General features: G+C 35.1%; 1 protein-coding gene across 8 annotated transcripts in view; it reads right to left on the bottom strand.

Moving 5' to 3' along the window:
- TRIQK (triple QxxK/R motif containing) overlaps positions 1-27,229 on the bottom strand; it is a 100,144-nt gene extending 72,915 nt beyond the window's left edge. For 2 of the 8 annotated variants that reach the window (XM_059394844.1, XM_059394843.1), the window contains exons 1-3: positions 27,111-27,229; positions 20,225-20,281; positions 16,665-16,824 (exon numbers count right to left, since the gene is read on the bottom strand). Coding sequence is in view for 2 of the 8 variants with exons in the window: in XM_059394842.1 (XP_059250825.1) it covers positions 4,910-4,927 (18 nt within the window). In the remaining 6 variants the exon portion in view is untranslated. Of the gene's footprint in view, positions 1-4,909; positions 5,034-7,696; positions 7,767-16,664; positions 16,825-20,224; positions 20,282-27,108 lie in introns of all 8 variants that reach the window. The other 6 variants (XM_059394848.1, XM_059394846.1, XM_059394842.1 and 3 more) reach the window with 5 other exon arrangements.
- Between the last annotated feature and the right edge of the window lie 276 nt (positions 27,230-27,505).

Consider the following 27,505-nt stretch of genomic DNA (forward strand, 5'->3'; position numbering starts at 1 on the left):
ATTCCTATTCTATCAAGTACATAATACTTTTTTTTTTCTTTTAAGATTAACTTATTTATTCCAGAGTGAGAGAGAGAGAGAGAATGAGAGTGGGGACAGAAGGAAAGAACCCCCGGGGCAGACTCCCTGCTGAATGTGGAGCCACACCACAGAGCTCTAGCCCATGACCCATGAGATCATGACCTGAACCAAAACCAAGAGCTCAAGGCTTAACTGACTGAGCTACCCAGGTGTCCCTGTATTGCCTTTTATAAAGCATTTCATTTAAAAAGATTTTAAAGTGGGATGCCTGAGTGGCTCAGTTGGTTGAGCGGCGGCCTTTGGCTCAGGTCATGATCCCAGCATCCTGGGATTGAGTCCCACATCAGGCTCCTTGCTCCACAGGGAGCCTACTTCTCCCTCTGCCACTCTGTCTGCCTGTGCTCTCTCTCTCTCTCTCTCTCTTACAAATAAATAAATAAAATCTTTAAAAAAAAAAAAAAAGATGTTAAAGTACTGCTTGATAGTTGACCTAAGAGCATTTAGTTTCACAAAAGAGAAATAATTAAAGAAAAGCTATCAAAGTGAAAATATGGAAGATAGAGATTTGGAATGGTTAAAAAGCAATAAAAGACTTTACATTCCAGCAATGTTATAGATTATTGAGATTAAAACATTTATAGGGTTCTGAGAGTCAATTATCATATGGTTTCACTCACTTGTGGTGCATAAGGAATAACATGGAAGACATTGGGAGATAGAGAGAAGTGAGTTGGGGGAAATTGGAAGGGGAGAAAACCATGAGAGACTGTGGACTCTGAGAAACAAACTGGGGGTTTTGGAGGAGACCGGGGCTGGGAGGGTGGGTGAGACTGGTAGTAGGTATTATGGAGGGCATGCATTGCATGGAGCACTGGGTGTGGTGCATAAACAATGAATTCTGGAACACTGAAAAGAAAAAATAAAATTAAAATAAAATAAAAACATTCATAGGGTTTTGTTTACATGAGTCTTTATGAAAACTGAACATCTAACACTCTTGTGCTATGTTGCTTTATATATTATTATTTATAATTTATGTATTATACATCAATGAAAGGTTACAAAACATATAGGATTCAGCTAACATAATACTTAAGAAGAAAGAAATTTAAATAAACAAGAAACTGAAAAAAAAGAACTAAAAAGAAAATACTAGGGGAAAAAAAGAGTAAAAAAGTCTCCCAAATTACAAGTGATAAAATAAGCTAAAAGCAATAAACAATGAAACAAAGACACAAAAAAGATGAGATGATCCACCTAGACAAAAGTTTTTGAAAAATAAAAACATGAAACAAACTCTTGTGATAGAACAAGAAAAAAGATACAAAAGTATTAGAAATATATAAGGAAACATGGCTAAACATTCAGCAACTATTACTATTAATTAAGAAGAAGATACGGTAAAAAAAATTCTTGTAAATAAAATTAAAAATTAAGATAAAATATCACTAATACCAGTTCAAGAAGGTAAAGGTAGCATAAATTGAATAGAATAAAAGTCATTTAAAGGAATCAATCAGTGTTTAAAATCTACCCTTAAAAATTAAAAGATATACACATAAAACAAAAGCAACAAGACTAGATAGGGGTTTTTTTGTTTGTATTTTTGTTTTTCTTTAAAGATTTTATTTATTTATTTGACAGACAGAGATCACAAGTAGGCAGAGAGGCAGGCAGAGAGAAAGGGGGAAGCAGGTGGAGAGCTGGATTCGTGTCTGGATCTTAGGACCTGAGATCATGAGATCTGAGATCATGACCTGATCTAAAGGCAGAAGCTTAATTAACCTACTGAGCCACCTAGGTGCCCCTAGATAGTTTTAAAGGTAAATTCTATTAACCATTCAAGAGACAGATAATCCATATAAACAAGCTGTTTTATAGAATGATAAGCTATTTTGAAAGATACAAATAGATACAACACTGCTCAACTCATTTCATGAGGCTAACAAATCCTTACAATGACACCAAGGCAAGGACATTATGAGAACGAGAAATCATAGGTCACACTGACTTATAAAAAGAGAGATAAAATCCTAAGTATAATATTGGAAAATAAATACAATATGTGTATATAATCATATAACAATGTTTACCACAATAGAGCTGGGCTAATAGCAAAAATTGAAAGTTTAACACTAGATAATACATTAGTAATATTCTCCATGTTAACTGATTTCAGCTGAAAAAAATTGGAAGTCCTCAACAGATACATGAAAAAAGTTATAATCAATATCCATTGATTCTTAAAGAGTGAGACAAAGAAGAAAAGAAGGGAAGGAGGAGAGAAAAGAGACAAAGCAGAAGGAGGGAAATAGCAATAGAAAAGAACCTTCTTACATTGTTGATGGTAGCAAACAGAAAAAGAAAATTATCCTTAATTGTGAAAAATCATGAACAAGACAATCACTATAATCAGAAATCCAGGTAATATAGAGAGACAAGGGGAGACAGGACATAGGAATTGAAAGAAAAAAAAAGTTATGAGTATGATTCACAAATAATATATCACAAATAATATAACACAACAAATTATTAGAATCAGTATAAGATTTTTTCATAAGAGCTCAGCAAAGTTACAATTTATAAAAACTATATACAAAAATCATAAATTACTGTAGCAATAAAAATTTTTAAACACCTATAAATACCATGAATACATAAAAATATATGCAACTTCTTACAGAACTTTTTTAAGAGAATAGATTATTACAATAAAATAAGAGCAGTAGTTAATGGGCATTTTGGGGAGAGCTACAGAATATCCAATAAAATCCAAAATATGTATGTGTCAGAAACATCAGTTTCACTGTTAGTTATATGAACTAGTGAAACATCCTCTATGTAAACAAAACACTCAAAAAGCTATTTAACGATAGCAAAAATTTTAAAAACTTGGAAAAAAAGTCCAAAGTTCTGTATGTACATCATAATTCACTCATCAGTGAAATATAATGAGGTTAAAATGTGTAGGCAATGAAGGACACTTGGATGGTTGGATGGTTCAGTGTGTTGAGGCCCCCCTTCTTGGTTTTGGCTCAGGTTGTGGGATCTATCCCACTTGGGGCTCTGCATTCACTACAGGGTCTGCTTGGGATTATTTCTCCCTACCTCTCCTTCCCTCTCTGCTCTCCCCACTTCCCATTCACTCTCTCTTTCTCTCTAAAATAAATAAATAAACAAAATATTTTTTAAAAATCTGTGGACAGAGATAAATTTACATAAGGTTTTAAAACATTCAAGGGGCGCCCAGGTGGCTCAGTCAGTTAAGGATCTGCTTCAGCTCAGGTCATGATCTCAGCATCCTTGGATCAAACCCCAAGTAGGGCTCCCTGCTCAGTGGGTAGTCTACTTCTCCCTCTCCCACTGCCCCACCCCCCTGCTCATGCTCTCCCTCTCTCTCTCTCAAATAGATTAAAAAAAAAAAAATTCAAATTAATAGCTGATACTACTTAAGGAAAATATACAATATATATATTTTTTCATGTTTCTTAATAATAAACATCAAAATATCAAATTCTTTGGTTATCTGGTGGAAACAAGAAAGACATACAACTGAGAATGCTTGCACAGAGGTATTTAATTGGATCGATCTGTGCATAGCATACAGTTGGGTCTTGCTTTTTTACCCAGTCTGAAAATATTTGGCTTAAACAGAGTGTTAAGGGGGGACCTGGGTGGCACAGTAGGTTAAGCAACTGAGTGGTTTGGCTCAGCTCATTATCTCAGGGTCATGAACTTGAGTCCCGCATCAAGCTCCCCACTTGGCACAGAGTCTGTTTGAGTTTCTCTCTCCCTCTGCCCCTTTCCCCTCTCAAATAAATAAATAAAACATTTTATTTATTCATAAATAAATAAATATATATATATATATATATATATATATAAATGGAGTGTGAGAATCACTTTATTTAATGGAATTGTTTGTGTTTATATCTACTATCATGAAATTTATGTTCTATTCTTTTCCTTGTTCTTTACTTTCTGCTTTGCAATTAATTGAACATATTTTAGTATTCTATTCTATCTTCCCTTTTAATTTGTAGTTATTCCTTCTTGTTTCATATTTTTAGTGGTCACTCTAGAATTTATAATGTCCATATATTTCTTGTCACAGTCTATCTTCAAATAATCTGCTACTACTACAGTAAGCTTCCATTTTCCTTCCCCAATCCTTTGGGACATTATTATGTCACATGTTACATCTACATGTATAATAAATAAGCCATAGCCAATATATTTGCTTTAAACAAATATATTTTTCAAAGTTTTAAAAATGAGAAAAATGTTTTTCATATTTATCAACATATTTCCTATTTCCAGTTCTTTTTATTCATTCATAGTTTGATGTTTAATTTTCCTTTTTTCTGAAGAACTTCCTTTAACAATTCTTGCAGTGTAAGTTTTTGGCAACAAATTCTCTCAGCTGGTTTTTTAGATACATAAGTATTTGTTTTGTCTTTCATGTTTAAAGAATATTTTTGCTGGGTATAGAATTTTTTTTCAGTACTTGAAATATGTCACTCCTTTGTCTTCTAGTTGGCATAGTATTGAAGAACATTCTTTAAATTAATTTTTTTCTTTACTTCATATAAATCCCCTGCTGTGACTATTTTAGATTTCTTTTATCCCTGTTTTCAACAATTTAATTTTGATGTGCTTAGGTGTCTGTTTATGTTTTATCCTAGTAGGGGGTCTTTGGACAGTTCAACTAGCCTTTTCAGAGAACCTGGGTTCCACCCTACCCTGATCTTGCTAACAATGACAATAAGAAAATATTTTTGTAATATTTGTAATATAATTCTAATCTGAATTCTGCTGTAACTGTGAAATATAGACAACTAGCTTTTGTCTACACTAGTAAAGAATACTGACCTGGTTGAATACTCACATTTGAAAAGCAACACATCCATATGATCAATGTTCTTCAGTACAACTCTAAGACTCAATTAACAAAGGTATCCAACAGAATGATAGCTATTGTTTCTTATATTAATTTTGATTGAGTTATTTCCCTGTCAGTAAAAAAAATGCAAATTTTGAAGAGACTCTAAGAACCAAGGAGAATACATTACCTAAAGATTAAATTTGATAAACATTCAATGAGTTCAAACTGTGGCTTAGGTTCTATCAAAAGGCACCTTTACATGATAAAGAATTGTTAAAGATGTTATCCAGATGCAATTGCTATAAATCATCCTTAGACCCAACTTACATACTTCTCCATATTCACTGCCTACTATAGCCTCAGTCCTTGCTCAATGGTCAACACCAGCCAATACCTTCAACTCATCTTCTAATACCACTTTCTGTTTTGAGTTCCTCTAAGTGTAAGGGTAAATTACAGCTTCCACTACTACCTCCTCTGTCACGGACATACATAATCCTACACCCACAGGAAGCCTGGCTCCTCCCAACACTTCCAAGAGTTTAATGAAGCCACAGAGTACACATTGTGAGATTTGACTTCCCCAACAATGATCTGAAAAGTACAAGGACAATAACATACCACAAGATGAGCTTTGACCAATGGGAAACAAAAGATAGGAAGATGCAGGTAGATAAATTTCTTTCTTTCTCAGTTCAGATATATTGACCTTTGAACAACATGGGTTAGGGATGCCAACCCACAGTCAAAAATCCATGTATAACTTTTAATTCCCCCAAAACTTAACTACTAAAAGTTAACAGTTGAATGGAAGCCTTGCCAATAAAATAAACAGGATAAACAGTCAATTACCACAATTTTCTATGTTATATGTGTTATATACTGTATTCTTACCATAAAGCTACAAAAAATACTATATTTATTGAAAAAAAATCCACATATTTTAAATACACAGTTCAAACCCATGTTGTTCAAGAGTTAGCTGTAATTGGTTCTGTACAGCATGTCTGGAGATTTCCCACTTGACTAAAAAAAAGTCTATGTTTTCTAATGCAGCTGTGGCCAGCCCAGTAACCACCTTGTATTTGTCTTTCTTTATATGACTTTTGGTTTGTTTGTTTTTTTATCCCCCTAGTATTGTACCCAAACTTAACCTGTACATCTAAATCTGATGACCTTATAATTCATTATTATATTCCTGTCACATCAATTCCTATATATATTACAGCTTTTTGCGATTAACTGGGATACTGTGTGATTTCTTAAAAACAGTTGTGAATGTCAAACAGAGACCCAGAATAACTTTGCCTAGAAATACACAAGCTGCTTTTCAAAAATAGGAACCTCAGTGTGTGGATTCCCTATGTCTATCCTGTTCTAAAGGCAGATAAGAAAAAACTATGATAGGGGCACCTGGGTGGCTCAGTGGGTTAAAGCCTCTGCCTTTGGCTCAGGTCATGATCCTGGGGTCCTGGGATCGAACCTGGTGGTGTCAGGATCTCTGCTCAACAGGGGGCCTGCTTCCCTTCCTCTCTCTCAGTCTACCTCTCCACCTACTTGTGATCTCTATCTGTCAAATAAATAAATAAAATCTTAAAAAAAAAAAACTATGATAATAGTTGCAGAGATGTAGGAAGCGGTATGTCAAATGTAAATACAAAAATGTTAAGTGGGTATAGCAAGAAAGACCTCATATTAGCTACAAAAATAATGAGGTGATCTTGAGAACAGAATAAATCAAAGTTTGAGTATGGGCAGAACCTGTGAATATGATGAAATATAACTTCTATGATTATGTTAAATTAAATACCAAAAGAAGTTTCACAGATTTAATTAATGTCTATATCAGCTGACTTTAAAATAGGGATATTTTCAAACTGGGACTCATCTAATAATAAGAGCACTTTAAATCTTGGTTTAGAGGTCAGACAAGTTAGAAAGTTTCAAACTAAAAGGGATTTGATGCCTGAGAAATTCTCCACTGCTGGATAGGGCCATGTGGCAAGACATATGAGTGGCTTAAAGGAGCTAAGAGGAAAGGAGGATTTCAATCCTACAACCACAAAACCTAGATTCAGACAACAACATATCTGATATTTTTTTAAAGATTTTATTTATTTATTTGACAGAGAGAGATCACAGTAGGCAGAGAGGCAAGCAGAGAGAGAGGAAGGGAAGCAGGCCCTCTGCTGAGCAGAGAGCCTGATGCAGGAACGCGATCCTAGGACCCTGAGATCATGACCTGAGTTGAAGGCAGCAGCTTAACCCACTGAGCCACCCAGGCGCCCAACATATCTGATTTTAAACGAAGATTCTTCCACAGAGCCTTGAACACCCTGGTATTATTTCAGGTTTGTAAGACCCTGAGCAGAGAACCCAGCCAGACCACACTGGACTTCTGACCTGCAAAACTGGGAGCTAATAAATGGTTGTTGCTTTAAGTCACCAAGTTCATGGTAATTGGCTATGTAGCAATAGAAAATTAATTAATATATACCTGGAAATAGGTCATCTGATATCTAATTATTGAATCAGTTAAACATAGCTATGCAGGCTATTACTAGCAATTATTTTTAAAGACAAAGAATGTTAAATCCTTTCTTAAACTATATTCTTATTAGTAAGTTAAAATGTCACTATTTTAACATATGTTTTAGAGGCTTCTATTTTAGAATCAATTTTTATTCTCCTATAAGATGGCATTAGTAGTCCGCAAGTTTTCTCTCTTTCTCACTGGCTAATTTTCAACAGTGTTGATAAAATCCTCCTTCAGGTAAGTTAACATTTTACCTCTGAATCAGGTCCTCTAGAAGATATTTCCAAAAGAGAATGATTATTGTCAGTAATTTGCTATTTGCCCCTGTGAACAAATAGAATAATGATCACTGATGTTCATAATAAAAGGCCACAAGCACAGGAAATACATAAATGTTTACTGATTAAAAATTCAATTATTTTAATATAGTTTATAAATATATTTTATTTCATTTTCTTTTATACTCCATTACATCTACCTTTAAATTACTAAACACCATGTCATATAATAAGTGTCAGCCATGTCATATAATAAAAAAGTTCATTTTATTTCTGCCCCAGATCTTTGTATCTGAACTTATATGTCTTCAGGTAAGTAAGGTATTGATAGAAAAAAATATCTTTTCATCTTTATTATTTTTAAATAATTTGAAAAACATACTTTGGATCTCTTGGCTAAAGAAATAGAAAATGAATATAGATGACCCCAGTCACATGGTTCTTAAATGCTCACTCATATAGGTATCCATTGGGAACATGCAGAAATTACAAGAAAACAGGGAACAGTAATGTGCATGATTTTTACTTGCATAGCTTCATACCTTCTATAGAATCACTTGCTTTGTTACATGGTGAGAAGACAGAGCAACAGAATGCTAGCACCTTTCATTAAGTGCTTCATGTTGATTTGGTTCTTAATTTTGAGAATTGCATTTAAATTTTTACTAGACCTACCTTAGGCAAACACTCAAGCAAGGAAAGAATGACATTTGTGTGATGAACATGAAAAGCATTCCTTATAAAAAGATAGAGAGAAGCGATAACCAACAAAGAATTCCCATATCCTCCACTTTACACTTTGAACGCTGAGTATCAGTACAAAGACTAAGGGAATGATAAAAGATGTGTAATAAACTGAACGGATAAAATCAATTAAAGGTATTCATGTTCTATGTAATTAGAGAGAGAGAGTGATAATTTTGTGAATTAAAGATTGAAGTTTAAAGGGTTTACTCAGAAAAACAGATAATCTCTGGAAATAAACTATACTAATAATGGTTTATGTCAAAGATTTAGCAATATGCTAGTCTTCATGATGTTAAAATAGTTTAATTGTAAGTGCTGAAAGACAGGAAATAAAAATTTTTTTAAAGATTTACTTTATTACTTTATTTATTTATTTGAGAGAGCGAGAACCAGCCAAGGGTGGGAGGTGGAGGAGAAGAGGGAGATGGACAAGCAGACTGCATGCTGAGCACAAAGCCTGGTACAGGGCTCTATCCTGCCATCCTGAGATCATGAGCTGAGCCCAAATCAAGAGTCCAGTGCTTAACCAACTGAGCCACCCAGGTGCTCCAAACAATAAAAACTTTTAAGTAGAAGTGTTGGTTTCAATTATTAAGAAGAAAAAATATACAAGTCTGACAATCATAATTTGCATAAAATTTCATATTCAAGAAGATAAATAGTGGGGTTTGCTTTAATTTGACAAGCAGGATGTATAAATTATCTCTACATAAATCAGTAATCACATTTATTCACAGTAAATCAATGTATTTACTACAAAACACCCTTCTTTATGAAAAAACGTTTATGTGTGGGTGCATATACAGAACAAATATGTACAAAGACTTTATGTGTGTACAAGCATAGATATTCATTCTAGTATTATCATGCACATAAATAGCTCCATGTATTAAGTTTAAGTATAAAATAAAATTAATTTTCAATTATATTATTTTTAAAAACCTTACTAAACTACATCCACAGAAATGTCCAGCAGCTTCTTTTAAAAACAGAAGCAAAGAACAGAAAATTAAAAATAAAAATATATGTCTGATATTAAATAACATAACTATTAAAACAAAACAAAACAAAAAACCCTTAATTTCCCAGTGAAAAAGATGCTCTGGGCAGAAAGAAAATGACTAAAATGCCAAAATACAAAGTTAGAAAATGGTTTGTTTAATAAAATGGGCTAACTCTTAATAAAAATCTACTATACTTCCTAGAATACTTTGATGATATGAAAACGATGAGTAAATTATTTTTCAAGTGTGATGTATCTAGGAAAAAGATCAGTGAAACAAAAAGAGTAATATCATCACAGCATACAAACAGAAAATTCACATATAGAAGGAAAAAATCACAGTTTACATTGCATTCATGTTTAAAATCAAACATCACTTTTTCACATTCTGAAGATCCCCCCCCCCAAAATATGGAAAGAAAAACAAGCCAGGGCTTTAATATAATATTTTTTTCCAACCTGGAACAGCTGCAAAAAACAAATCTTGCTGGAGATAAGCTTGGTTATAAATATCAACATTCCCTTTAAATAAGGGAGTCCAGTTTTCATACCATCTGCCTCTTTCTAAAAGGGAAAAAAATATGAAAATCATAAACTAGGACATCCTCTTTCAAATAAGGCATTTAAAAATGAATGTAGTAAAAAGGCTATGAACTCTTCTGAGCCCCCGCCTTTAAACTTGCCCTGTTTAGCTCAGATCAGAAAACGGGATTTCATGAAAGTAAGCAACTCTTAATCAATGAATAAAGTATCTAAAGCAATTAATAAAGAAATAAATGTTCTCAAACTTTTTCACATTTATTGCCCATAATCATAATTTCTGATAGGATCATATTTCTCCTTAATGCATCATACTCCTTACTGTTCATTTTTTTAACTACCCTTGTCACTTTTGTTACCTCTACTTCTTTCCAAAACCTTTTTACAGCCTGTGCCAAAGACTTTCGTTATCTCTTCTATACAAAAATCTACTTACTAACAGAACTGGACTTTTCTTTTAATACAGATTCTATCCTCTGCAAAAATCTTTCCAATGTCTTTCTCAACACTGTGGTCTTATACGCAAGTTTGGATTTTATCTTAAAACCGTCTTTCTTCTTTTGCCCTTAATTATTTTTCATTCTTTGTTAATGACCTTGTGACTGAACGTTTTAATTTTTCACTGTACCACATCATTACTACTTCAATAATGAAGTCCATAAACCGTATCCATTATTTAACTCCTTAAAGCATTCATAAGAGAGAATTAATGAAAGATGGCCTACCAAATCAAGCAGTGCAGAGTGGTCTACTGGTGATGAATACATAAAGGAAGATCCTGTATAGCAATACTAAGATCACTTAAGAGAAAGTAGAAGAAACCCAAGACAGAGAGAAATAGCGTCCTCTATTTTAACAATATATGTAAACATTTAGTCAATTTCTGGAATTACAGTGGTAGGATTCTGAAAAGCTACTATGACAAAAGCACCTAGGAAGCCCTGACATAATTCATTCCCATATTTATTCTCTCCCTTCCTCTTTTTCTCATACACATATAAAGACACACTGATATAGCTGAACAAAAAGAGCAAAATTGAATCTTCAATCATAAGCATTTCCTGTTATTTTAAGGTACTAAGACTACACTTAACTGTGTCCTTCATAGGAAAAATATGTCCAAAGACTTTTTTTAATTCACTTTCATTCCATTTTAGCCATAGACCACCCAAATCTTTAATTACACAAAACAAAGTTCTTTTACAAATGACAAATGACAATTAATTGCTTTCTTGGAATGCTGCATCTTCAGTGTATAAGAAGGGAGGAGAGGAAGAGATGTCTTCAAAATAATGGTCAATAATATTTAATCTCAAATTAATTATTTAAAATAAATGACCATTTTATATCAATATTTCACCCTTTTCATGATTTGATATAGGGACTACAAATGATGTAAACAATTAGATTATCAGTGTTGCAAAAGAAAAGTTGTTTTACTTTACTACCAACTATTTAAAAATATTAAAAAGGATTTTTCACATTAAATGTAGTCTATTGTTTATTTTCTGAATTCTATCCACTAGAACATAGTACCACAAGAGTAGGGATCTTTGTTTTTATATATTAAGAACCCAAAACAATTAGAAAACGGTGGCACACATGTTTTTGAGCAAACATTTTTCAGAAGACAGTTACATTAAGTTAAATCACCCATATTTTATGGTTCATTATCATAAACAATTAAAAATGCTTTGAGTTTTAAAATATTACTATAAATTCTCTCCTATAGGAATATGAGACTGATAAAAGGTAGGTTAACTCTTCTCTATTTTAATCCACTTCCTTTCTGGTTCTATCACTTTTTAATTGTTTACCAAGCTAAACTCATTTGCCATCTTTTAAATGGGCACAGTAAGAATACCTATCCTATACTGCTATTGTGAGCACTAAATTAAATAGCTAAATATAAGTACTTAACATGGTGCTTCTCACATAGTAAGTGTTCATTAAGTATTATTAGTATCATTACATCATGCTGGTTTAATCGGTTACTCATTGCTGAGGGGCCACACAAGTCCAAATGGCTTTTATAAACAAACAAACAAACAAAAACAATCTGAACTCGATGACCTCATATTCATTTAAAAAGTAAATGAACTCCTTTATAGTTAAGGTTCTTAGAGTATAAGAATGGTCTCAGAATATACTATTAACTTAATTACATATAAATTGTATACTTTTCTGTATTAACTTAATTACATAAATTGTATATTTTTCTGCTACTATTTGGTCTCCTAACTATCTTCTACTATCAGCTAAGTGGCCTCAACAAAAGTATCTTAGGATTTACTTTTAAGATGCCAAATTACATATGCGCTTTTTTTTTTAAGATTTTATTTATCTATTTGACAGAGAGAGATCACAAGTAGGCAGAGAGACAGGCAGAGAGAGAGGAGGAAGCAGGCTCCCCGCTTGAGCAGAGAGCCTGATGCGGGGCTCGATCCCAGGACCCCGGGATCATGACCTGAGCCGAAGGCAGAGGCTTTAACCCACTGAGCCACCCAGATGCCCCTTACTGTTAGCAAGTATTGGAAATTCTGGAGTAAGATAGTATCACTTTCATGCTTACAGTATAAGTACTCAAAAATACTTTGGAAAATGGCAGGCTTCTAAACAAACAAACAAACAAACAAACTAATAGGCTTAAACACTAGTCCCCAGTTTTAAAACTAAAAACTGTTAGTTAGCTCTAATCTTTGTAAAGAGTTCCTAATTATCCTCCAATCTAAGAAAAAAATCTTTTCAGGTCAACATTCCCATCAATTCTTTGTTATTCTCTCCTCAGGAGTTGTACTAAGTTGTACAAGTTTACATATATAAAAGTTATATATCTAAAAAAAATTTTATATATCTATATCCATATGTATCTGTATTCCCACCACATGCATAGAGCAGGTCAGTATGGTTCTCTAGGGAAATAGTATGATATTAAATAAAACTGATTCTTTCATCAAGGTCTCAAAACTTCAATTTGCAATAATAAATAGCATCCTAAATATTCTCTTTTTTTTTTTTTTGGAAGATTTATTTACCTATTCATTTGACACATACACACACACACACAGAGAGAGAGAGAGAGAGAGAGAGAGAGAAAGCGCACAAGCAGGAGTAGAGGCACAGGGAGAAGGGGAAGCAGGCTTCCAGCCAAGCAGGGAGCCCACTCTGGGGCTCGATCCCAGGATCCCAAGATCATGACCCAAGCCAAAGTCAGATGCTCAACTGACTGGGAGTCACCCAGGTGTCCCAGCATCCCAAATATGTTAACCATGGTCCTAATATACATGGGAAACAAAAAACATGATTTTAGAATATCCTTTAAATCATAGAACATTCCAAGCAATGTCTTCTAAAACCTTTAAGAAAAATATCACAAGTATTCCAATCATTTCTCGGTCTTCTTTAAAAAATTAAACTTCACTGTCACATTTACTACTTTATTTGAAAGCATATCATAAAAGAATGATTTTATAAAAGCACTGGATAACTACCTCATTAGTTTTAGAAATTTGTATTCCTTCTGTTATGAAATAATTGGGTCCTTGTTATCACATTAACCAAAATTTGGGGGCTGGCACTAGATTGTATCTCTTGAGTCCCTCTAATGGAAGCTGCATACACAAAAGCCTTTTCAAGTGTATATTTTTAAATTATTACTGAATTCTAAACAATTTAAAGAAAAAGCAACCGAGCTTCCCAAAGCAATTTCCATAGTAAAGTGTATAATCTGATTTTTAACAAATGCATAACACTTCCCAGCAACATCTCTGCCCCAAGTTGGCTGTATGTTCCATTTGACTCAGTAGCCATTACAATTTGTAGGGCTCTCCTGAAGTCTTCTTCCCACCTTCATTCTATTCAAGGCACATGAGCTAGTTTCCCAAGTCACAAAGAATATATAGATCACTAGGTAAGAATTGCTCACTTGCTAGCTTATTCTAACTTACTCTCTCACACACGTTAAACACACATAAATCCACACATACACTGTTCATGCCATTACCTCTACTATAATCTCACTGGACGAAGTGTCCTGTCTTCCACCAAGGCTCCCCCTCTGCCCTGGAGTCCACCCCCATGTATATACTTTTCCTGCCCTTCTACCTTTACCACTCCTTTACCATTTTCTCTGTCATTGCATTCAACTGCAGCCTGACCACCATTATTGCATTAGTATCATAATTGGTCTTACTGTCTCTGGTCTTGCTCCCCTCAAACCATCCCCCATACTGCTTCCAGAATAATCTTTCATCAAATAAGTTTAATCAAGAAAATTCCCCTGAAGTGTATTATATCCTTCAGTGTTTCCTCATGTCCTTCAGGATGGAGTTGTAATTCCATAATTTGGTGTAATCAAACCTCCATTCTTCCCCCAGTCTCTTTAACCTATCTTTATCCCAAACCAACACTGTGCTCTAACTACTTTGAATTACATACAGTTCCCTGAAATTACCACACTACATAACAGCTTACTGCCTTTGCCCATGCTCTTCCTTTCTCTGAAATAACTTTCTCTTTACCTGGATATATTATACTCCTTTAAAACAGTAGAAAAGTATAACAGCAGTCATTAATTCTACTCACATATCTTCCAGTTTTCCTCTCCCTCTAGGTAGAGACGATATTGCACTTCACAGTCCCCCTTTTGAAATTTGTTTTGATCAATAAAACTCTAAATGCTAGTGCATAATTAGCCACTCTCTTCCCATTGCTGCATCTGGATCATATGAGCTTTCCTACTAACAGATTTTAGACATGTAATCTCTGTGAGAAATAAACATTAGTTATGTTAGGACACTGTGAATTGGGCTTATTTGTTCCTACAGCATAACCTAGGCTATCCCAGCTGATAAAAAAAAAAAAAAAAAAAAAAAAAAAAAAAAAATAGGTTACCTTTCTCAGGAAGGCTTCCATGAGCCCAGTACAATCTGACCCAAATGCTGTTTCTCCAAATGATGATAGCTTTGTATTCATACCTCATTACAACACAACACTGTAGTAAGATGGCTGCTATAACCATCTGTTTCCCTTCAAACAGTCCTTAGAAGGGCAGGAACTGTGTATTTCATCTCTGTATTGCAGAGACAGCTTTTAGGCAAACAGGCTTGAGCAATGGAATATAGAAAAAGGCCCAGCAGGAGCCCACCTCAAAATATCCGTAGGCCCAGCTGACCAATAGCCTGCTTACAATTAGGCACAGATAACCAAAAAGGAGAATTCCATAGGTGGTTATACCGCCTCACCTTCCCCCTTTAAATAAACAGCCTCCACCCACCACCTCATTGCAGACAGCCTCTCCTCTGCCATTCTGCCCACTGCTCTCCCTTGTGGTATATTCAATAAACTTCTGTCTCCTTTGTTCCGCCTCAGGTGAACTCTTTCACCCCCTGCACTACAGCTTCTACCTGATCATCGCCCCCCATCCAATGAAGAGATGCTCCATTTGGACAACACATGTAGGGTCACCAATTAGCACAGTGCCTCACTCATGGTAAGTGAAACACTGACCACATTAGCTAAGTTAACTGGTAATTCATTCATTCACTTATCAAGAACCAAGAACTACTCTAGTTGCTAGAGATAGAGTAATACCAAAGCAAAAAAACCCACAAAGAACAAAAAACAAAAACCATCTGCCCTCATAACAGATTTTCCTGCGAAGGATAATGACAATAAGCAAGACAAGTAAGTATAAAATATATAGTTTATTATATAGCGATAAATGCTAAATAGAAAATATAGAGCAGGGATATGTGGATGGTGACCAGGTGATCTTGTAATAAAGACCCAAAGGAAAGTAAACAATGTGCTATACAGATATCTAGGGAAGAGCATTCAGTAGAGAGAATGGTATAAAAATCCTGAGGGGGAACATGCCTGGCATGTTCAAAGAACAACAAAGGAGCCAGTATGGTTGGGCAAGTGAGTGATTAGAGATGGTATTAGAGCAGTAACAAGGAACCATCTCTTGCAGAGGCCAGTTTAAGAGCTTTTAGCTTTTATCTTGAATGAAACAGAGGGCCATTGAAAAGTTCTGCGTGGAGGAAGAGGTGGAAGAGGACAGCAGAGGATAAGGTCAGAGATATAATGGGGGCCCATATTCTTTGATTGTATAACATATTTCCTCTCCCACAAAACAGGTGAAACACAGATATACCAATTAATCAAGAAACGTTAAAAATGACATTGAATGACATCTTATGATGATCTCAATCTGCTTATTACTTACTACACCAGAGACATTGATTATAATCCATATATAACTACCAAAATATAGTAATGTACCAAAGTATCATAGTGTATCAAACATAAGAGAGATCAAGTACAAAAAGAGAGAGAGAGAGAGATCAAGTGCTTAAAGTAGAAACAAATCCTAGTAGACAATAAAACTAAATGATTTAAAAAATAAGATATAGATTTATAGCTCTAGGGATCTTGCTCTCTTTATTTGGATTTGCCCAAATACAAAACAAATAAAAATAAAATCATTCTCCCACTGTAATACTGCCTTCTATAAAAACTACATTCCAAACTCAAGTTCATTGCCAGAAGCAAACAAACCAAAACAAAACAAAACAAAACAAAAAACAAGTGAAAGAAAACAAACCACAAGTCAAAACACCTTTTGCCAAATGTTAAATCAAATAAACACACCTTGTGTTGTGTCCTTGATGCTGCCAAGTCTGAACTCTGGAGAGCTGCCAAGGGGTAAGATGTTTCCAAAGGCAAGATCTTTACTGAGGAAGCTGCGCTTGCATTCCTGGCAAATTCAATTCCAGATACCAATAACAATGCTCTTGGTTGCTTTTTCTTACTGGAATTCAAAGTAGAGTATATGGAAACCTTATAAATGGATGACCTCCAGTGCTCTAATACCTACAAAATAAAATCACTGCGGTAGCATTTTCTAAGAGGTGTTTCTTGGTTTGCTAAGTCTGTTACATATTCACTTGAATTAAGTTTCTCTGGTCAAATATACTTAGAAAATGCTGCATATCATGCTCTTTTTTCACAAAGCATACCTTCAAAAACAAAGCTCTGAGAATCCTGTAATAGAGAAGCCTATTTAAATTTACTTGACCCAATGTGTCTAAAATTTATTTAATTAAAGACCCCCTTTCCACTGTAATAAATAGTAACATTATTTCTTCAGATCACACTTTAAGAATGGTTCTTTATATAGTAATTATCTAAAAAGTAGTTAGAGATGTATTCACTATATTTTAGAATTGAATAGGAATATAAAGAGACCAATTTGAATTTGTTCTCTGTTAGTAATTTGTACAGGGTCAACCTATAAAACAAATTTTATTTATTTAACCATAATTGCTTAAATATGTTACTTTCTAAACTAAATGCCCATTAAAAAGCAAGAAAGAAAACAATCAAATAATAGATGATTTATTCATTTTTGTTTGACAAATATTTACTGAATACCTATTATGTGCCAGGCACTGAACTTATCTCTAGTTTTATATTGCAATTGCTCTTACATAGATACTCTTATCTATATAAGACAATGGTTCCAAACCATTTTCTCATAATAGTAACACCAACTCAAAATTTAACCCCAAGCATTTGAGAGCACAAGTTTCACTAATTCTAATAATATCATTAAAAATAGCTTGCCACCTTTAGGCTGTTTTTAAATAGTGATAATAATCCAGCTCAAGCGTGATAATACAAAAGCATAGTCTTTTAAAAATGGTGCAAAAGAATAAAACTGAAGTCTGACATGGGAAACAAAGGCAAAAAGAAAAACTAAATTCCCTTACTAAAACTAAATTTCCTTAATATTAGCCCACTGCCAAGTCCTTGAAACAGACAGAGTGACATTCCTCTAAGGACTCAACTGCCTCGATATTAATACTTTGCTAAGGGCTAAAGGCAATCTTAATCTGACCCTCAGGATCCTGTAAGTCTACTTTAACACATAAAAATCTCTTTGGAAATATCTTTTCTCTCTATCACCGCCCCCTCTCCAAGATGCATGTTGGCAATCATCTCCCAAGCTTATGACCTACTGACAGACAATAATAAATGACCTCTTCCCAACAACAGCTAGTCCCCTCAAGGTCCTGGAAATCCAAAAAGGGATAACATTATCCCGAACCCCTCCCAACTTGAAAGTTGGTATATAATCAGCCACTCTTCATGACCCCAGTGCAGCTATTTCTGAAAACAGTTCCTTATTCTTGTGCTTTAATGAAACCACCTTTTTGGACCAAAACGTCTCAAGAATTCTTTCTTGGCAGTTGGCTCTGAACCTTAATATCTTTCCTACATCAAAGTCCTGTTTTACCATACACAAAATTTAACTTAAATGAATCACAGACCTAGAGGTAAATAATGAAATTATAAAAGGCTTAGAAGAAAATGGAGGAGTAAAACTTCATGACCTTTGGTTAGGCAATAGTTTCTTAGATATAGCACCAAACATACAAGCAACGAAAGAAAAAGTAGGCACATTGGACCTCATCAGAATTAAGAAAAACCTTTGTGCTCCAAAGTACATGACCAAGGAAGTGAAAAGACAACCCAGAGAACAGGAGAAAATATTTGCAATCACATATCTGATATGGGTTTTATACCCAGAATGAAGAACTCTTACAATTCAACAGTAAAAATGCAAATAATCCAAATTTTAGAAGGCAAAGGACTTAAATAGAGATTTCTTCAAAGAATAAAAACAAAGTACATGACCAAGGAAGTGAAAAGACAACCCAGAGAACAGGAGAAAATATTTGCAAATCACATATCTGACATGGGTTTTATATCAGAATGAAGAACTCTTACAATTCAACAGTAAAAATGCAAATAACCCAAATTTTAAAAGGCAAAGAGATTTCTTCAAAGAATAAAAACAAATTGCCAATAAGCACATGAAAAGACAGTAGATTTCATTCGTCACTAGGGAAATTCAAATCAAAACCACAATGAGATACCACTTCACTAGACAGACAATAAGACGTGTTATTGAGGATGTAGAGAAACTAGAATCTTCATACCCTGCTGGTGGAAAAATAAAATGGTGCACAGCCATCTTCAAAATAGTTTGGCAGTTCCCACCAAAACCATACAGTAACCATATGACCCAGCATTTCCACTCCTAGGTATTTACCCAAGAGAAATGAAAACATATGTCCACATAAAAACTTGCACATGAATGTTTATAGCAGCATATTCTTCTAGCCAAAGAACAGATAAATCAAATGTGATATAACCATTCAATAGAGTATTATTCCACCAAAAAAGGAATGAAATATTGACACATGTGACACCATGGGTGAACCTTGAAAACATTATTCTAAATTAAAGAAGCCAGTCACAAAAGTCCAGTTAATACATCATTCCTATTGTTCTCTTTATATGAAATGTCCAGAATGAGAAAATCTATAGAGACAGAAAACAGGTTAACAGTTAGGTAAGGCTGGGAGTGAGAGCAGAAGAGATGGGGCATGACTGATAATGGATACAGGGTTTCTTTCTTGAGGTTATGAAAATATTCTAAAATTACATAGTGGTGATGGTTGTCCAGCTTTGTGAATATGCTACAAAACTTCTGAATTGTACATTTTAAAATAATAAATTTAATGGTTGTGAACTACATCTCAATAAGATTATTAAAATAAAAGAATCATAGTAATATATATCTGTAGTCCTTATCTAAAATGTTTGGGCCCGTTGTGACTTAAAGGTTTTTAGATTACAGAGAGGTAATATGTCTCATTTACTGTAATTACAAAATAATCCTAGAGGAATATAGGGACAGCATATTAATACTTCATAGCAAAATCTTATCACTATTGACAATGACTAGAAAAGTAAACACTACATAAATAGTTCCATGTCATTTTAAATACAATTTTGTCTCAACTGAGTTTATGTAATACTTGGGGGAAAATTTATTTTGCAAAACCTTTATTTTCTTAAATAAGTTTTGGGTTTTGAAAATGTGAATAATGGGTGTTAATGATGATGATTAATATTAGCAACAATAATCATATCAGCAGTTTCCATTTACTGTGCATTACACGTCACATGTATTATCAGAAAGAAATTCTCATAACATTCCTGTGGGACAAGTACAATTAACTCCAACTGGGAAAGCTCAGTTTCCTAACAAATTAAGTGACTTTTCTAAGCACACACAGTTAACAAAGAAAAGGGCACAGATTTGAATGCAAATCTATCTAATCATAGAGCATACTCACTTTCCTCTATAATGAAGAGTATGTTCAGATCATCCCTCTGAGATATAGACTTCAAATCTATAAAAGGGAGTAAAGAACTCATATATTATCAGAGATTATTGTAAAACTGAAATGAGATCATTTTTATGAAAATAATGTGGCAAATATAAAAGTCTATATATATGTGAGAAAATATTACCTGGGATACTATTTTTATTATATATCTAAATCAATGTTCAAAGTGAGATACAGTTTTAGTCCAACTCTTTACAGGCATTCAAAATACACTAATTTTATTTGAAGAAACACTAAGCATTAAACATTGTTTTTTAAATATCTAAGAAAAGAAAACCCAAATGTGTTAAAGTGGTCCATAACTAAACGTCTATCTCAAGTTTTTATAAAGTTTTTATAAGCCATATATAAAACTGGTGCAGTGTGCAAACATATATATTGTGTTTGGTCTTAAAGTAGTTCTGTGTACCCAGGAGAGGCCAGACAGATTATTTTTTTTACATTATAGGTAACTTCTTAATCTTTTGAAATCTTAAAATTATTTCAGTTTAACAGTCTGCTCACAAAATTTATGTACCATTTAAGTTCCTACGATAATTAGAGGATTATCTATATATCCTCCCTCAAGGAAAATGTTGTTATAAATAGGACATGCGAGGGTATATCCCAATGCAACTTCTGTTCCATGATGGTATATTCATAGCATTAAAAAAATTTAGGGAGTGCTATATTTGAAAATTTAAGAACCATTATTCTAAAATACCAATCCAATCACATGGGCTTTACAGTATAAAAATCTAAAATGGATCCTCACTGCCTATAAGATGAAAATTGCTTTGTATGGCATATAAAACAGCCATCTCAGCCTGGGCCAGCAGGTCTTTATTGCCTCCACTCCAGCCACTTTTCTGTGTTCCAGCCACTGAATTTCTTTCATTTCCCGTCTATGTGATCCTATTGACAGCTTAGTAGCTTTACAAATCTTGTTCTCTTTGCCTTGATGTTACGTTAGCCCCAGCCTTACCTACCTTAAATTCACAGGCATCCTTCAAGAACTTTCAAAGCCACTCCCCCTATATAATTCACCTATGTCTGCCAAACAGATCTTTGCTGATTAACTGATTGACACATAACTTAATACATGCTTTTCTCTATAAGTACACAGATTTTTGGTATACATCAAGTATTACTATTTCTTACAGTACTGCAATAATTAACTGAATGTCTTTGGAAATGAAATTCTAAAATCTTTATATGAGTATGTTTCATTTATGGCACAGAGATGAAAAAAAGAAATTTTGTATGATTAAATATAAAGAATAATAGACTTATTTTTAACCCCAGTCCATATAAGACCAAGAAAAGCAGGGGCGGGGGTGGGGGTGGAGTAGAACACTGCAAGGCAATTACTGAGTAAATTTGTGTACCTTGAAATAAAAAGAAAATTCCAATCTTATATACTAAAGTTTATAGTTTAGGACAAGAGTTGCAAACTTTTCCTATAATACACCAGATCATAAATTTTTAGGCTTTGAAGTTTGAGGGAAAATCAAATTATAACTGTGTCACAGCGATTTGTAGTGCTCTGAGCAATGCAAAGCAAGACACCCACACATTTGCTTGTTTGCTGCAGCTACTCAACATTGCTATTTAAGCACCACATACAATATGTAAACATATGTGTAAATGTGTCCCAATAAAACTTTATTTGTAAACAAAATTTAAAATCCATGTTTACACCACAAAATATTGTTTGTTTTTTCCAACCATTTAAAAGCAAAAACTATTCTTAGTTCACGGGTCATAAAAAACAGCAGTGAGCCAGATTTGGGTAGCCCATGGATCATAGTCAACTGATGAATGGTTTAAGTATATATTTTTTCCGAGTAAACAGATCCTCTCCCAGAGCCTCCAGAAAGGAATGCAGCCCTAGTGATTTCAGCCCATTGAGAACTATGTCAGACTTTTGAACTACACAGATCTATAAGATAATGAATTTGTGGTTTTTAAAGTCACTAAGTTTGTGGCAGTTTGTTAAAGCAAGAATATAAGTTAATACAGTTCTCATTTTTAGTTTCTTCCTCATCTTTACGTTTTACCTTTTTATCTTTCTACTGTCACTTAATCATTGTCTGTCCTTTTTATATGGAGTTCTCCTATCCATAGAGGCCATGAATTCTTGTATTAGATGTCAAAGAATTTCCTCAAATGTTCTTCTGTAGCTTAAAATTCTTGATTTTCACAGGTATTTCACTGAATCTTATGATTAACTTTTCCTTGGATTTGTGGGGTTTTTTTATTCTACTCTATTCATTTCAAATGCTAAACCTATCCAGAATACTTTGGCTTTGAATGAGACTATACAGATCATTTCTACTAGTCGAGTCTTTTCCAAATGTATGTTTGTATGTATGAGGGGTGGGTGGAGATGTTGAGGAGAGGAGGGGAGGCAGAGAATGGACACCTAGGAAATGACAAAATGGAATCAGAAACTGGTTCTTTTTTAAATTATACCTTTCCATCCTTAAAAAAAAATCTGATAAGCCCTTGCTCAGAAAGATTCAGTGTTATACTGAACCACTGTGAATAATGAGAATGTATTCTAATGTTCAAGCACATTCTTCATAAAAATGGAAGAACCTCATAAATCTGCTACTGTATATATTCAGTTATAAGGAACTTGATGCCTGAAACATTATAAACCACCCCCCACTCCACCCAAAATAATGTATCTACTGCTGGAGCTAAGTCAAAACCTTTCAGTCCAGTGTACGTTCTATCTAGGGTAGATATAAACTATAATCCACAAGTAGGACTTTGTCACAGGTACCCATATAATTTATTATTCTACATCCTAGAATATTCTAATATTTTTAATATCTATGATAAATGTTTTTTGGGTTTAACCATCTTCCTTTTTTCTTTGCCAAAATTTTAAGTTGATCAGTCTAATTAATCCATTAATTTTGCAACTATATCACTACATAATACTTTTTAAAAAAAAATTTTTTTTTCTTGATTTGAAAGAGAGTGAGAGAGAGCACGAGAAGTTGGAAGGTCAGACAGAGAAGCATACTGCCCATGGAGGTGGAAACCCGACATAGGACTTGATCCCATGACTCTGGGATCATGACCTGAGCTGAAGGCAGTCACTTAACCAACTGAGCCACCCAGGAACCCACTACATAATACTTCTATAGAAGAACTAAGCATCTTTTTAATCCTGTTGTCATTCTCCATGTTCAGTGGCTTGAAAACCATGAAACTGATAAGATCTCTCACTTATGCAACTGTCTCCACCTTCTGATTCAACAAAACAGAATTTGTTAAACCTCTGAGTACAGCGTATTTATCTTTCTATTGTTTAACATCTCCAAATTAAGAAGCTAAGAAATCATTTTTTATTTTTCATGAAACTGTATACCTATTTCACTCTGCTGTTGCAAAGATACTTAACAGGTATGGATGTAAGTAAGAGGTGTGAAAAGAATTAGCTCTAGGAATCTATGATCCTTATTTGTTCAGTTAGATATGTCTTGAGGATATCAAATATTATAAAATATGCATCATTATTTTCCATTAATATTGTTTTGGACATTCTGGGAGAATACCAAAAAATTACAATTTCTAAGCAATATTTTTATTAAAACCTTCACACTTAGAGCTAAATCTATTGATATCAAAAATATGAATACAGAGGAACAAAGACTAGGGAGAAATCTGGCCTAGCCTTATGTTTCCATGTGGAGGAACTTCACTGGAACAGTGGTTCTCGAAGGAGGTATTTCTGGCATTGGAGGAGGGGAAGAAAATTCTTCATTGAATTATACCTCTATGTTACACAGGGTCCCAAAAGCCAGGAGCTTTTAAACACATAGTAATAATTTAAAAACACCTCTGCATATTTCAAATGACCCAAAGGGATCACCCAGGGTAGAAAATCAGAACACTAGGTTAACAGTCCTGGCCTCAGATCCCACTCCCTACTTGTGGCTTCCCAACAGGAGAGTTATCTGATTGATGGCTGAAATCCATTGGTCCATATTACTTCAATGGGTAGATAGTAAATACTGCAAATCTGTAAATACTAGAGTTTTCCTTCTTTTACTTCACTCTCCTCCCTGGACCATGCCTATCAGTAATTCTGGGTAAGTACATCTTTTCTGGAAACTGAAATTTTCTCTCACTGAAGTCTAGGTTCTGAAAAAAGCAGCAGAGGTAGAAAGGGACAGGAAGTACTAGTATTCATTTCTAGTCTCCTATTGAAATTTTATGCCCAATCAGTTACTTAGTAATGAAGCTGATATTGTAACCTCCACCTGTTTACAAACTCAAGAGAGAAAAAAAGCTATTATTTATTGAGGCCCTAAAAACTTTAATTTCATTGGAATGCTTTCTCTAATCCATTTGTCTTTATACCAGCTTCTCCACCAGAAATGGAGTTAAGAAAGGATAATCAAATACTGAACAATTCAAATGAAATTATAAGTGCTAATAAAGAAAACAAGTGCTCCTATATACTCTTATGTTATTACAAAAGCAATATATATTTTCTTTTTTCAGTGTTTTCCCTGATGATAATATCTACTACAGATGTCTACTTTATTGATAAACCTCGATAAGAAAATTCAGCAAACAAAATAACCTCATTTATAGTCTTTTATTTAAATATAGAAATCAAGAAAATAGCCAAAGTGGAACCAACCAAAATATTTTTTAGCCACAAGAAATTAAAATAGTACAAAAGATGACTCACTTAAGTTGTAGAAAAGAGTCTAAGAGTCAGGTTATGGTATTCAAGTGGCATATGCTAAACATAATCAGTTTTTCTTTGTCCAAAATGGACTTTGATAGAAGAGAAAGTTAATGTATTTAATGTTAATCTCAAAAATATCATTTCATATTTTCTCAAAATATTTGACAATAACTTCTCTTTCCACTGGCTTAAGTATAAGAATATCCCTTAAGAGAATGATCAAAAGGTATTTGAAAAAAATTACAGCTTACATGGTTTGAAAAGACAGCAACAATCTATTGGTAGTTCCTGTTTATTAAATAGTTAAAAAAAAAAAAAAGGATTGACTTAAGATTCGGAATGAAACTATGGTAAATGCATTGTGGAAGAAAGGAAAAAGATTCAATTCTTTTCCCAGCTATATACTCACTCTCTCCTTGAGATGAGGCAAGGGGGAGAGTAATTTCCTTATCCCTCAAGAAGTTGATCCAAAATAGGATATTAATCCAGGACCACTTAGGCTTCCAACTGTGTCTTTCTCTAAGGGGAGAGTCAACAGCTTTCCTTGGCTTCTCAAAGTGGTATATGGCACCAAAGAGGTCATTCATCTTTGGATTAGAAGGTAATCTTTCCCAATCCTTTCAGGCTATGTGTATACTTTGAAAAACCAGTGATGTCAAGTAAGGGGGGACAGGGATGTCACACAAAACATTTAAGGTGCTATGTAACCAGAACTATCACAGAATCATTAACATAAAGGAGGGTACTACAGACCCAGAGTAGTTCCAATGATGAAAGAAGTCACAAAGGAAGTCTGAAAATACTTTAAGCTGAATAATCATACTTCTGTGTTTACAAATTCAGATTATACAGACAAAAAGATAAAATGTAACATTTTATATCTGTGTAGATCATTGATAATACTTTCATAATCAATTATCCCTTCTTACTCTTTAGGAACAAAGTGCACAGAAGCCCCACTTTATAGGTGAGAAAAGTTATGAAAGTTATTGCCCAAGGACATTATTTCCTAACCCTGCCTGTTTTCTGACTTATAGGTCAAGTTTCTCCCCGGTGTTATCAAGCAGTACAAGCTTCCTTCTTGGGGATTTATACAGTAAACCTAGCAGAAGGAAGTAAAAGCAGATTTTTAGCTCCTTTTGTGTATTCTCTCTGGAAGGTTTGTTCTGCTGAATCACTTGGGGCCAACTGGTACGAGCAAAGAGATCTGAAGTGTTTTTCTGTGGTTACCACCTTACAGTTAATCATTGAAGGTGGGTCAGTGAAGCCAAGGGGCTTTACACGCTTAATATGACCCACTCTCCACAGAAGAGATGGAGATCATGTATTGAGGCCTGACCAAAAATGAATAACCTCAACTTCCTGAGCTGCTTATTGTGCTCAAACGGGCACCAGTGAGAAAAAGAATTCTAAGTGGAAGAGAACAGATCTCCTAACCACCTTTCCCTAGCCATCCACATGGACACCAACACTTTGTGGGCTCAGGGATTCACCAAGAAGCAAGCAAAGATCCTCTCCCCATCCCACTCCAGCGCCCCCCTCCTCCGTGCAAATAAAGCCACCTCACGCTGCCTGTTTTGGCCTACAGATGCTTATTAAGAAGGAAAGTACGCAGAAGGGTAATACTGGGGAGGGACGCCAGACAACTACAGACCGGGAGAGCTGGACAGTAAAATAAACGAACGCGAATTAACTGACAGCACAAGGGAGCCAATCCCTAGCCAAGTGAGAGGTCGGTCTCGGGCGGCGGGCGGGACTAAAATATCCAAGGCCCAGTGCCCTAGCCGGACACGCTGGCAGGGCGGGAACCGCGCGTTCCTTAGCAACAGAGGCGGCCACGCCCACCCCGCACCCCAACACCAAACCCGCCATCCCCTCCCCCACCGCGAGCGTCCTGTTCGCCAGAAGGGGTCCTTAAGTTATTACCGTATCTACTGGGTTTCCCGGGCTTCGGGTTCCCCCTCCTCCAGAGCCTCCCTCCACACGGCCCGCCCAAGAGCCGCTCTCAGGGGCGGAACGACCATCTTCTAAACGCTTTGGGGGCTCGCTAAGGCCGTGCGCCCGCTTTCAGTCCCTGACCCCGAGCTTCCCTGGCAGGGCCTCCCCAGCCCCCTCGCCCTCGCGGGACACACACACCTCAGCTCAGCCAAGGCAAAGGCCGACAAACTTCGTGTCTAGCTGGAAATGTTGCTGTCCACGGTCCTGTCACTCAGAGGCAGGGGCGGGACGAGCCGCCCGCACACCCCTAATCCCAACGGGCGGTACGAAAAGAGGCGGGGCTCGGAGGAAAGGGACGCGACCAGTCCGCAGCCCGCGCTCCGATTGGTCAGTCTCTCTCCCGCCTGTGCGCGGGTCCCGGACGCCGAGGAGCCCGCCCTGCTCCAATACTTGATTTACGAGGTGACCCCAGAAATCAGAAATGAGGACTATAACTCGTTTGAGAAATATAAAACACGAGGGCACGTTCTTTTTGATTGTTGAAGGCTTCTCACCTAAGACACACATTCCCCATCCCCACTCTCCGGGGCGCA

This window comes from Mustela nigripes, chromosome 3 (genome assembly GCF_022355385.1).
Source record: "Mustela nigripes isolate SB6536 chromosome 3, MUSNIG.SB6536, whole genome shotgun sequence".
NCBI classification, from domain to species: Eukaryota; Metazoa; Chordata; class Mammalia; order Carnivora; family Mustelidae; genus Mustela; species Mustela nigripes.